Source organism: Saccostrea cucullata, unplaced genomic scaffold (genome assembly GCF_032062105.1).
Source record: "Saccostrea cucullata isolate Sc308-1 unplaced genomic scaffold, CSIRO_AGI_Scuc_v1 ctg10402, whole genome shotgun sequence".
NCBI classification, from domain to species: domain Eukaryota; kingdom Metazoa; phylum Mollusca; class Bivalvia; order Ostreida; family Ostreidae; genus Saccostrea; species Saccostrea cuccullata.
Window position 1 is genome coordinate 11,322 of NW_026924545.1, and position 12,038 is coordinate 23,359.

The 12,038-nt window shown below is 31.4% G+C and overlaps 1 protein-coding gene across 1 annotated transcript; it reads left to right on the forward strand.

Annotated features, from left to right (window-relative positions):
• The first annotated feature begins 453 nt into the window (after positions 1 to 453).
• Positions 454 to 11,871, forward strand: LOC134266696 (multiple epidermal growth factor-like domains protein 10). Its single transcript, XM_062748918.1, has 6 exons — positions 454 to 761; positions 5,199 to 5,333; positions 5,443 to 5,577; positions 6,361 to 6,498; positions 6,974 to 7,084; positions 11,380 to 11,871. Exons 1-6 carry the CDS (start codon positions 698 to 700, stop codon positions 11,568 to 11,570), a joined length of 774 nt encoding a protein of 257 aa, XP_062604902.1. The 5' UTR covers positions 454 to 697; the 3' UTR covers positions 11,571 to 11,871.
• Positions 11,872 to 12,038: the final 167 nt, after the last annotated feature.

Genomic DNA, 12,038 nt, shown 5'->3' on the forward strand with positions numbered 1-12,038 from the left:
AAAAGGAAGGGGATAATTCACAAGAAACATCTCTTTTTAACACTTTATTACAAAAAAGAGACTAAAACCTGATTAATGAAATCTCTTTGTTACGAAAATAAAACAATTTCGCTGCTCTTTCACTAGAAGCATATGAATGAATACTATTTTTTGATGTTTATAACTGTTAATTGTATCCAGAATGAGAAGATAATTTGTTTATTCACAGAAGATTTGAAAACGACTCAGATTATTTTTCTGATGAAAACAGCAGTAAAACTTTGGATTTGACCGGAATTACCCACGATAAAAAACAGCTGTTCTTTGAATGAGAGCAAGACTAGTAATTAAACTAAGTGAGAATCTGCACGCAGTGCCTTGTTTCCCCTCAGTACAAACATCAGTAACATCTAGCACTCTAAGCTTGTATTAACTTCAGACGTTTCCAGAGAGTTATCTTCTCATCCTTTACACTACTACGCAGTACCAAAAAATATTCAGGTCACTACAGTTCCAATTGATCTGCTCTCTACGAGAGATGAAAAAAGGATGTAATCAATATTTGTTTTTAAAACGAGGTTTCTTGTTTACAACGTGCGTTATTTTTAGCTTTTTCTAATTCTCGTCAAAACGTAGAGTTTGCAATTATTCAATGTACATGAGAAGCATTAATCAAGATTGAATTATCCGCTGTTTTCAATATGTAAATCGTGAAGCCATGGAAATTCCATTTTTCCTTTGTGTTGTGATTTATTTGATGGTGTATTTGACATACGTTTTGGGTAAGTGTGATCAGACTGTTTTTGTATTTTCAAATTTATTTTTGCTTGTTTACTAAATATTGCATTCATATATTTTGCTGCTTTAGCATTAAATGCTACAGTCATATGTGAGCGCCAAAGGATTTATAAATATAGTTATGAAAAATAAATATTCTTTTCCTAAATAATCATTTAGTATTTATTACCAGATATAATTGATAAACAAAATGCCATATATGCAAATGCATTGAAATACAATGTTCTGAATTTTCTTTGGTTTCAAAGAGGTTTAGGCATTCTATTTGACATTTGCTTAACCTCTTGATGATCATGACCTTCTGAAAAAGACAGAAAAAATCATGTCAAAACAATAAAACCAAATTACAAATTGGAATGAAATTCGGAAACTTAAATAGAAAAATCGATCGTAAATTCTTCAAAATAGAAGTGTAGCCATTCAGCCGTGTACGCGTTTCACGCGGTGCGTATAGCAAAAAATCGGTTGTGGACAGCTTTTTTACGACAGCGTTTTCAGTGGCTTATATGACACATATTCTCGTGTATCGTAATTAGTTGGAAACTTTAAAATGTTAATGGGAACTAACAAACTATCAATATTGATAACAAAAAATTTGTCGTATTTCACTTGCGAATAATGAATGATGTTTTCTCAATTATTTACATGTACTTCGATCTAAAGCAATATATCTACTATTTAAAATTGCAAAATAAAATAAAAAATAAATGATTTTGTTTGAGTCTCATCAAAGATATTTGCAGAGACCTAATTATTTTAGGAAATATGAAATATTTAATAGCCCGAAGACAGTAATTTTGAATAAAGGTCGTCAAAATCGATAGGCGATCCGAAAGGAACAGAAAAATCAAGTTGATTTTTGTTAAATTTGCATTGAATTTTTTTCAACGTTACAAATATTCAAGGGTAATAAAGAAAAACATTTAACATTTAGATTAGATTTCTCTTCCTAAGCTCTCACATCACAACACTGGAGAATAAATGTATAGCGATAAAACCTAATTAGTCAACTTATAAAACTGGAGAAGCCGTGAGAGAAATCGATGTTGAATTCCTTGATAGCTGCGTGTAGTTATTCATCCATGTAAGCTTAGCACAGTTTTGCTGTTAGTGGGAAGAAATCGGTGGCAGATAACTCCTATCAACACAATGTATATCAAAGAAATTTATTTTAGAATGGTAATTAAACAGCAGTAAGAACATATTTTGCTCACTTGCTTCAAGCTTAATTCTTTCGGTATTTCAATAACTACGACTTACTTGTCATGATGCTGAAAGTGAAACTTTGATTAAAGAGAAATTCCTTTAGAATATAAAGGAAGAAACATGGAGAAAGCGACCGAATTACAATCCAGATGAAATGTCTATTACAAGAAAACCTATTTTTCAAAGTTGATTTGAAATATTTCTGCATTTAAAAAAAAAAAAATTATCACAAAGTGTGATCAAACATTATTGTTAATAATATACAAAATGATAAGTACATGTTAAAATATTAAATACCTTACTTTTTTTTACTTATAATCAATCAATGGATATCTATTTCTTAAACATGAAATTAGGATTGCTGGTAAACAACCATTTCGTTTCAAAACTGTTTAGAATTATTGATTTAAAAAAAAAACTACGACTTCGAAAGGGGAGATGTTTATATTAAACAGAATAGTTGTACGGAGATTTTGTACTCTAATTGTATAGAAGTCACTGAAACATTTTGGAGATGGGAAGGTCATATTAAAATAATAAAGAATACATACAAACGGCTTGGATTTATTTGTATTTATATTTCAATTATTTTTTAAACACAGATATTGTAGGTCATTAAGGTGAATCTCTATTTCAATATGAACTACCAACAAAGTAATATTAATGTTAACGTTAGAGCAATCATTTTCTACCTATTTGAGAAAGTCGGAAAAATGCAAAATGACACCAAAACAATGAAAAAAAAGACGCTGTGAGAAAAATCGATATCAGATTCATTCATGGGTTACATGGGAACAAATCAATACAAAACAATTTGGAGATTGTTTTTCTCAATAAACAAATGGCTCATCAGGAAAAAAGACCTAATTCGTGGCTTAAGTTTTATTTCTTTAGAAAAATATAATAATGATTTAATCACATAGATACATGAAGACAAGATAGAATCATTATTTAGATTACATGTACGTGGACTCTCTGAATTTTTTTACCAAATGATGCTGAAAATAAGAGGAGGTTTGGGTAGATAAAAGATTGAATAAAACTCTAAAATTATTCTCTTCAATCGCTTATTAAGTTAATGGCTGACTTTCAGTAGCAATTTCTTAGTCTGTATTGTTAAAATATCACTCAAAAGTCTGTTGAAAGGGAATTAAATCCCGACCCATAACATTTTAGCGCTGGAATCATGTGTAACAGGGGGGTAAGCATCCCCTGGTGACCGATTATTGATCAGATGAATCGTCCTATAAAAAAACTCATGTACAAATAAGTTTGAAATACAAAGGATAAATTACAACCATTAAAATTAATGCTGATTACAAGAAAAAAAATATTAAGACCATCCTTATGCTTTATGAATTCCAACTGCTTTACGAGAATGCTAAATCCCCGTAAAATTAATTAACTTCTCTGTAAGTTGCCTAACACTATCAGGAAGCTCATGCTCTTGAAGATCAAATACGTTGGGGCGAGAAAATAAATGGATATTTCAAACACTAATCAAGCTAAAGTAGAAGAGATTGCAAATGAAGAGCAGAGAAAATACTGAGGTCGATGAAAATAGAGATATAACAACCAAATTCAAAGAATTGTGGTCCCCCGCTTTCGGTATCTTTGTGGGCAAGATATCAGTGTTAGGGTCAAGGTCAATAGGTCAAAGTTTTTGTGTCATGTAAGGTCTTGATAAAGAAATATATTTCAAATATGAATCTCTCTACCGTTCAAAAGTTGTGACCAATAAGGTTTTTAAAAAGTAGTTAAAACTCCAAGGTCAAGGTCAAAGGGCATTTTCTTGGCATGAAAAATGTATTTGATGACAAGGTGATTGTATCAACAATATAACTTATGCATAGGATCTAACAGGATTTGTATTTGGATATGATTTTTATCCAATTTGTGTTTGTGTTTATATTTTATAAAAAATAAAATATATGAAAAAAAAACACGAGTTGGATTAAAATCATATCCAACTGCAAGTCATGAGAAATTTGTCATCTCATGTTTTATACACTGATATCAAGATATACCCAAGCTGTTTTTATATAGGACTTAAAACAATGGGTCACATCCATGCAATAAGCGGGATAAAGGGATAAGCATAGGATAAGAATATTTTTCTTGAAGTAGATAATTGATATCCTTCTTCTAGCAATTTGTTTGTCAATACATAACCACATTTAAGAAAATTGTTCCTAAGCAGAACATGATTTTGGTGTACATATAAACACTAGATTCAGTTAATAACCCTATCTAAACTAGAGGTACTGTGAGCGACTCACTAAATGATACCCCCCGCCTCCATATAGTTATAATGGCAAAGTCCATGTTTTGCTGTGGCCGTGAAACCCAAAATATGTGTCGGATCACAATGTAAAATAGGAGGTGCACAATGGCAATATGTAATAATGTGTGTTTGTGTTTATATGTTATTAAAAGTTTCAAATCATGAGAAATTTGTCATCTCATGATTTATACACCGCTGTCAAGGTTTACACACGCTGTTTTATATAGGACTAAAAACAATGGGTCACATCCACGCGATAAACGGGATAAAGGGATAAGCATAGGATAAAAATATTTTTCTTAAAGTAAACAATTGATATCATTCTTCTATCAATTTGTTTGTCAATATATAACCACATTTTAGAAAATTGTTCCTAAGTAGAACATGATCTTGGTGTACATATAAACACTAGATTCAGTTAATAACCCTATCTAAATGAGAACGATGGAAAGTTTGGATCAATCTTTTTAAAAAAAAAATGTTAGCTAAGTTAATTAGATGATTATCGTCCATTGTCAGTATAACATCCAAATACAGAACAGATGTGGTGTCTTCTGTTCCAGGTTCAGGTCAAACCGTGTGGACATATTTAATCCAAGAATTTTACTAAACTGTTTTATTTGTTATGTAGAAATGTATCAAAAAAGGAAGTATCAATCAGTAAGAAAGGATCTTATGATATATGTTTTGTATAATAATATTACTTAAACGCTAAATTGGTCATTACATACATTGTTGAGAATCAGCTGTATATTGATTTTACTGTGGTACGGTATGCATGAGTTGAAAAAATTATAATAGATATATACATATGTTTGATAATATAATCTGCTTCACCTTTAGCCTATGTTATAGTTTATTTTGAATATTAATATATATTCCCAGCCCAACCAAGGTTTACAATTAAATGACTTTTGTTTCATGTTGACAGCTTGCAGTTCAGGATTTTACGGGGAAGGCTGTAAATTTCAGTGTCCAACAAACTGCCTTGGAAATGTCTGTGACGCAACACAGGGCATATGTAAGAACTGTACCGATGGATGGACGGGAAACTATTGCGATCAGTGTAAAATATATTTTTTAATATCGTCAATCAAAATAAATTTCAATCTGTAAAATTTATTCAAAGAAGAGTGTATTAAAATTAAAATTATTTCCTGGCGTAAACCTTTCAGCTTGCGCCCTAGGGACGTATGGCAGAAATTGTAAACTGGTCTGTGAAGGCCATTGTAAAGATGGCTGCAATCACGTGACCGGAAAATGTGACAAAGGTTGTGAACCTGGTTGGTCAACAGAACACTGCAATAAAGGTAAAGTCAATGTGAAAAACAGAACACTGCTAAAAAGACAAAACTTCTTCAATAACATGTGTATGAAATTCATAAATCGAAATATTTTAGCTCACCCATTTCTTATGATCACGAAAACCTATTTCATGCGAGACGCTCTCTCTGTAGGATATTGTTTTCTGAGTGAATACTGGGATGTTGAATGAAATATGCAGATAACTTAATGTAATAAAGTTAATACACCGTGTGTCAATTCAAACAATACAAAGCTGGAGCAGAGCAAGCATGAACTTAAAACATCAGCGGTTCTATTAGAGGGTGGATGTAGTGACATCAAATAATGGGTTAAACTGTGGCTTTTAGGATATCCCAGCTCTAAGGATTGGAAGTCTGTGTTAGTTCTGCCCAAATTTTGCATTGCTTAGTGAATTCTCATCTTTAATAATGTTTGTTATTTCCATATATTGCATGGAAAACACGTTCTATTATAGAGAAACAGCTGCAAATAAACAGTCCAAATAGGTTTGGGTTAAGTTTTGATTAAAATTTATGTCTTATTTATTGCTATGGATTCAGAAAAACATCCCAATTATTTGGGTTTTCAATTAAATCTGTAATGAACATTTTACGTATATGTCTTAAGAACTATCATATTTCAAATGAACAATAATACAAGTTTCTGTATGGGTAATTGTGTAGAGTGATCTACGTATCTTGTCAAGGACAAAAAAAAATATTATCAAGATATATGAACCTGTGTTGACTCTTTTTCAAATGATTAATACAATATCAAATAAACGTTAGTGTGCCCTAGCGGAACATACGGGGAGGAGTGTAGGTTTAAGTGTGGTCGGTGTAGAGATGGCGTGGCCTGTCATCACGTGTCAGGCACGTGTGTCAGTGGATGTGAGCCGGGGTACACTGGTCAGGCCTGTAAGAACGGTAGGTATCGTTTTCCTGTTATTCCAGCCTTTTTAAAAAAAAAATAAATAAAAGAAATGATATGATACCATACAAAAGATAGTTCTCTTAGGTTTGTTCCCATCTGGCCTTAACTGTAAAATTTAGCATTCCCATTTCGCCTTAGTGAGCTCTCAGGTGAATTAAGATGATGAAGATTTATTTTATTCACTGTATTCATAAATTCCAATTAACTGTTAAATTCAATCTAAAAATTTTTATCATTTAAATTTTTATATCAACCCAGTGATAATATTTACAAATACTAAAATTCCCATTTTGCCTTAGTACTTTTTTAACTTTTTCTTACCTGAATTTCACAGTTAAGGCGAAATGGAACACACCTTCTCTTATATATAGAAAAAAGAATGTGAGCAATATTAACTCACGTAACTATGAATTTTGTCTTTGTTTGTCTTTTGTTTTAATTAGTATAACTTTTTTTTCTTTTTAAAAGTTTGTCCCTATGGTCAGTACGGAGATAAATGTGAGAAGTTCTGTGGAGCGGACGCTAAATGTAACCCTGTCACCGGCGAATGTTGTGGTTGTACAGAGCTACTTAAGTCAGGTACGACATTTCTCAGAAAATTAGGAAATTCGCCATATCGTATGCTAGTAATTGTTTAAATCATGTAATGAATATTATTAAGGTTTCTCATTTCCAAAGGAACATATCAGATTAACACAATAGATCTTGACATGAATCATACATTTCTTTAAGGATAAATAACACAAACAAACTTTTTTTTAAGAAATCAGCATTATTTCTCATAGATTTACATTTAAATTTACAACCTGAATAATGTTTACCAAGTAGAGTGGGGGAATTTTATAAGATTTTGTCATAAAGTTGAAAAATTGTGCAAAATTTTGTATGGAATTATATAGAAGGCAAAATTAAATCTCAAATCTAAGCACCAAGGAAAACCTACGATTTCTTTATATTTCAGGGATTTATTATTTATTTCAAAACAAATCAAAATCAGTCAAAATATATATATCAACCTGCGCATCCATTTTTTTGTTTGTGGTAAGTACCCTTAATTATTTCGTGATACATAGTTACACGTCATATCCTCAAAAAATATGTTATTATTTCTGAAGTTTATTTGTTTATAACTATGAATTGTCATAAAACATTTTATCCTCATAATAGAAAAAAATAGAATGAGGTAAAAAAAAAGGAAAGTGTGTTTTTTTTGTGGCTTTGACAAAAAACTAAAAGACTTATTGTGGCCAATTATTTCCAACTAGAGAAAGGAAGAAAGATACTGCTCATGTCACTATGAAGTATTCATCAGCGTATTTAAATACGTTTACCTTTCTATTTTGAAAAAAAAAAATTATTTATTTGTGTATCTATATTTATGTATTTCCTCGTGACATCTTTACGGAAGCCCAATAGTGCAAACCAAAAATATATAAAGAAAAACGGAATTAATATATAAAGGAAAACCAAAAATATATAAAGAAAAACCAAAAATATATAAAGAAAAACGGAATTAATATATAAAGAAAAACGGAATTAATATAAAGAAAAACGGAATTAATATATAAAGAAAAACGGAATTAATATATAAAGAAAAACGAAATTAATATGTAAAGAAAAACGAAATTAATATATAAAGGAAAACGGAATTAATATATAAAGAAAAACGAAATTAATTTATAAAGAAAACGGAATTAATATATAAAGAAAAACAGAATTGATATATAAAGAAAAACGATATTATTTAATAAAGATAAACGAAATTATGAAATAAAAAGAAGAGTGAGGGAGAAAGAGAAAACATCAACTGAAACAAATACTTCAATCTAATGTTTGAAGTAAATTGTCAATAATTGTTCAGCGGTATACGTAATTTGTTGATGTGTAGCACTATGCATAGAGGATCATGAGGGTGGATGTTTCTGCTTGATTGAAATCAATGACATCCAATTCAAATCGCTTGAATCGCTGAAATGTCAAGACCTTGCTTATCGTATTAAAAAATTCCCTCCGGAATAAGCCTAGCGCCCCATCTGTATATTCATAAATCACGGGTTGTTGAAACAAAAACGAGGATGATTTGATTACTTCGTGACTATTTTTACTTCTACATTCCCCTCATTTCATAAGGACGTCGCAATACAAGAACACATTTCTAAAATGGCATTTTGTTCTTCTTGTGGACATTTCTAAAATTCTCCGTCCAGCATGTCCCTGTCTGGCGCTGAAGACACACTCACTGTGGAATGAACCACGCGTGACTGGAACCCTTATCCTCGCGTTTTGTTTTGTTAAACTTATCAACGATGCTATCTTAACTTAATAATTTCGTATTTAGCTCACATTTTGTCCGTCGTCTGTCTGTCCGTCTGTAAACTTTTCACATTTTCGACTTCTTCTCATGAACCGCTGGGCCAATTTCAACCAAACTTGCCACAAAGCATCCTTGGGTAAAGGGGATTCAAGTTTCTTCAAATGAAGGGCCACGCCCTCATTCAAGGGGAGATAATTGGGAATTAATGAAAATTTGATGGTATGTTTTAAAAATCTTCTCAAAAACCACTGTGTCAGGAAAGATGAAACTTATGATGTGGAAACATCCTCAGGTAGTGTAGATTTAAGTTTGTTCAAATCATGACCCCCGGGGTAGGGCGGGGCCAAAATGGCCGACCAAAGTTTTACATAGAAATATATGGGAAAATTCTTTAAAAATCTTCCTCTCAAGAATTGCAAAGACATAAATGTTCATATTTATATGGAAGCATCCTCAGGTAGTGGAGATTCAAGTTTGTTCAAATCATGACCCCTGGGGGTAGGGCGGGACCACAATGGCCGACCAAAGTTTTACATAGAAATATACAGGAACATTCTTTAAAAATCTTCTCAAGAATAGCAAAGCTATAATTGATCATCTTTATATGGAAGCATCTTCAGGTAGTGTAGATTCAAATTTGTTCAGATCATGACCCCCTGGGATAGGACGGGGCCACAATGGCCGACCAAAGTTTCACTTAGAAATATATAGGAAAATTCTTTAAAAAATCTTCTTCTTAAGAATAACAAAGCCATAATTGATCATATTTATATGGAAGCATCTTCAGGTAGTGTAGATTTAAGTTTCTTCAAATCATGCCCCCCGGGGGTAGGGCGGGGCCACAATGGCCGACCAAAGTTTTACATAGAAATATATAGGAATTTTTTTAAAAAAAATCTTTTTCTTATGAATTGCAAAGCCATAATTGGTCATATTTATATGAAAGCATCCTCAGCTTGTGCAGTCTCAGGTTTGTACAAATCATGACCCTTGGATGGGGGGGGGGGGGGGCGAGCCACAATGACCAATAAAGTTTTACATAGACATATATAGGAACATTCTTTTAAAATTTATGTTCTTAATAATACCAAAGCCATGATTGGTCATTGGATTGCTTTTGGATTTAAACTTTTTAATAATAAACCAATTTCTATACTTTTTCCTAGCCACAGTGCTCAGGTGAGCGATTGGGCCCATGGGCCTCTTGTTCTTTATTTAATGATTTTTTTTTTCTTTATCTAATAATTTCGTTTTTCCTTTATTTAATAATTTCGTTTTTTCTTTATTTAATAATTTCGTTTTTCCTTTATTTAATAATTTCGTTTTTTCTTTATTTAATAATTTCGTTTTTTCTTTATTTATTTCTGGTTTGCACTATTGGGCTTTGTAGAAGCCCATTAGAGCTCAGCTAGAAGGTCATGACCTTGCGTATCGTATTACTGGATTCCCACGAACTAAACCTAGCGTCCGAATCTGTGTACCCATAAAACTTAGATTGTTGAAACTATAAGAAAAATGATTTCATTACTTTGTGGGATTTGTTATTTACAAGTGTGTGCATTGTCACCGACTTATAAATACACAAATTGAGAGTTTGTCATTTAAAATATATGAGAGCAAGAACTATAGTACCACTGACTCATAAATAGTACATATTGAGAGTTGGACATTTATAATATATGAGAGCAAGTACTTAGTAGCCAGTACATCACCTCTAATTATGCGTTGATAAGATCAAAGAATCAACTGAAGGTGATTTGCTTTATTTCTAATATAGTAAACAATCATAAAAATCTACTTGTAACCACTTTGACTTGTTTTACTTTTTGCACCTGTTCTCTTTAAACAATTTTTTTAAAAATGTCAAACAAACCCAAGTCCGATCGATAACGTATTATTTTACAACATTTTTAATGAATATATTGTGCGATAGTTGAATAATGGATAAGGGATTCCTGAATGTTAGAATCTTAAAGTTCATGTTTTCTTAAATAGTTGTGCAATTAGATATCAAAGATTAAATTCTCCCCATTCATGTATTGTAATGGATGTGTTTTCGATATAGGAAAAGGTGAATGTAAAGGCAAACACCACGCTTGTTTATTGTTGAAACAAAATCAGGTCTATCAGACGCGGTGCACTAATGATTTATGGGTTCAGACCCTTACCGTGCACCTCAATAAATTCCGTATTTTAGTTCAAGTTTTTCTATTTTTAACAATTTCGTTTTTCTTTATTTAATAATTTCGTTTTTCTTTATATATTAATTCCGTTTTCTTTATATTAATTTCGTTTTTCTTTATATATTAATTCCGTTTTTCTTCATATATTTTTGGTTTTTCTTTATATATTTTTGGTTTTTCTTTATATATTTTTGGTTTTCCTTTATATATTTTTGGTTTTTCTTTATATATTTTTGGTTTTCCTTTATATATTTTGGGTTTTCCTTTATATATTAATTCCGTTTTTCTTTATATATTAATTCCGTTTTTCTTTATATATTTTTGGTTTGCACTAATGGGCTTCCGTACATCTTTCATCTCCTATTATTAATTAACAGTGAAGGAGAAGGACGCCAATCTTGACCACGAAGAGAAGGTCGTGATAGGTCTGGCCGTCCCCCTGGGGGTGTCCCTCCTCCTCAACTGTATCCTGTGCTCCGCCACCTGCTACTTCTACATCATCTACAAGGAGGAAATCGTCAAGAAACGGGACGAGAGGGACGAGAAAAACGAACACTTTCTTAATTAATTATGAACGAAAAGTTCATTATCATGTATAAATACCTCAGCTTCAACAAGATTTTTTACGTTTTTTATCAGGCACAGCGTAATGATGAAACGGTACCAATTATTTTTTTTAGTATTTTTTTTAATGGTTATTCCTGTCTGTATTTTTATCAACTGTATTTAATTTGAATTAATATTATTTAATACAAAATATAATATTTATGAACTCCATCATTTAACATTTAAAATTTCACCACGACGTTCAATTCCATTCAGAAAAGGTATGTTAACGTTGGAAATATGTATTAAGGTAATGCACATGTTACTAAGAAAAAAGACAATTAATGGGATACTTTATACTAAGCATTTTCAAATACATTTAATTAAAAAAGAAATATGCTTTGTTTTCAGCGTCATTGTAAAGGCAGAGAAGAATTATTACTATTTTATAGGAAAAATATAGGATATCAAATATGCATGCACGTAAATT

Coding starts and splice junctions, on each gene's coding strand:
- LOC134266696 (XM_062748918.1), top strand. CDS start 698: ATGGAAATTCCATTTTTCCTTTGTGTTGTGATTTATTTGATGGTGTAT. Junction 762..5,198: donor GTATTTGACATACGTTTTGG/GTAAGTGTGATC, acceptor TCATGTTGACAG/CTTGCAGTTCAGGATTTTAC. Junction 6,499..6,973: donor TGGTCAGGCCTGTAAGAACG/GTAGGTATCGTT, acceptor TCTTTTTAAAAG/TTTGTCCCTATGGTCAGTAC.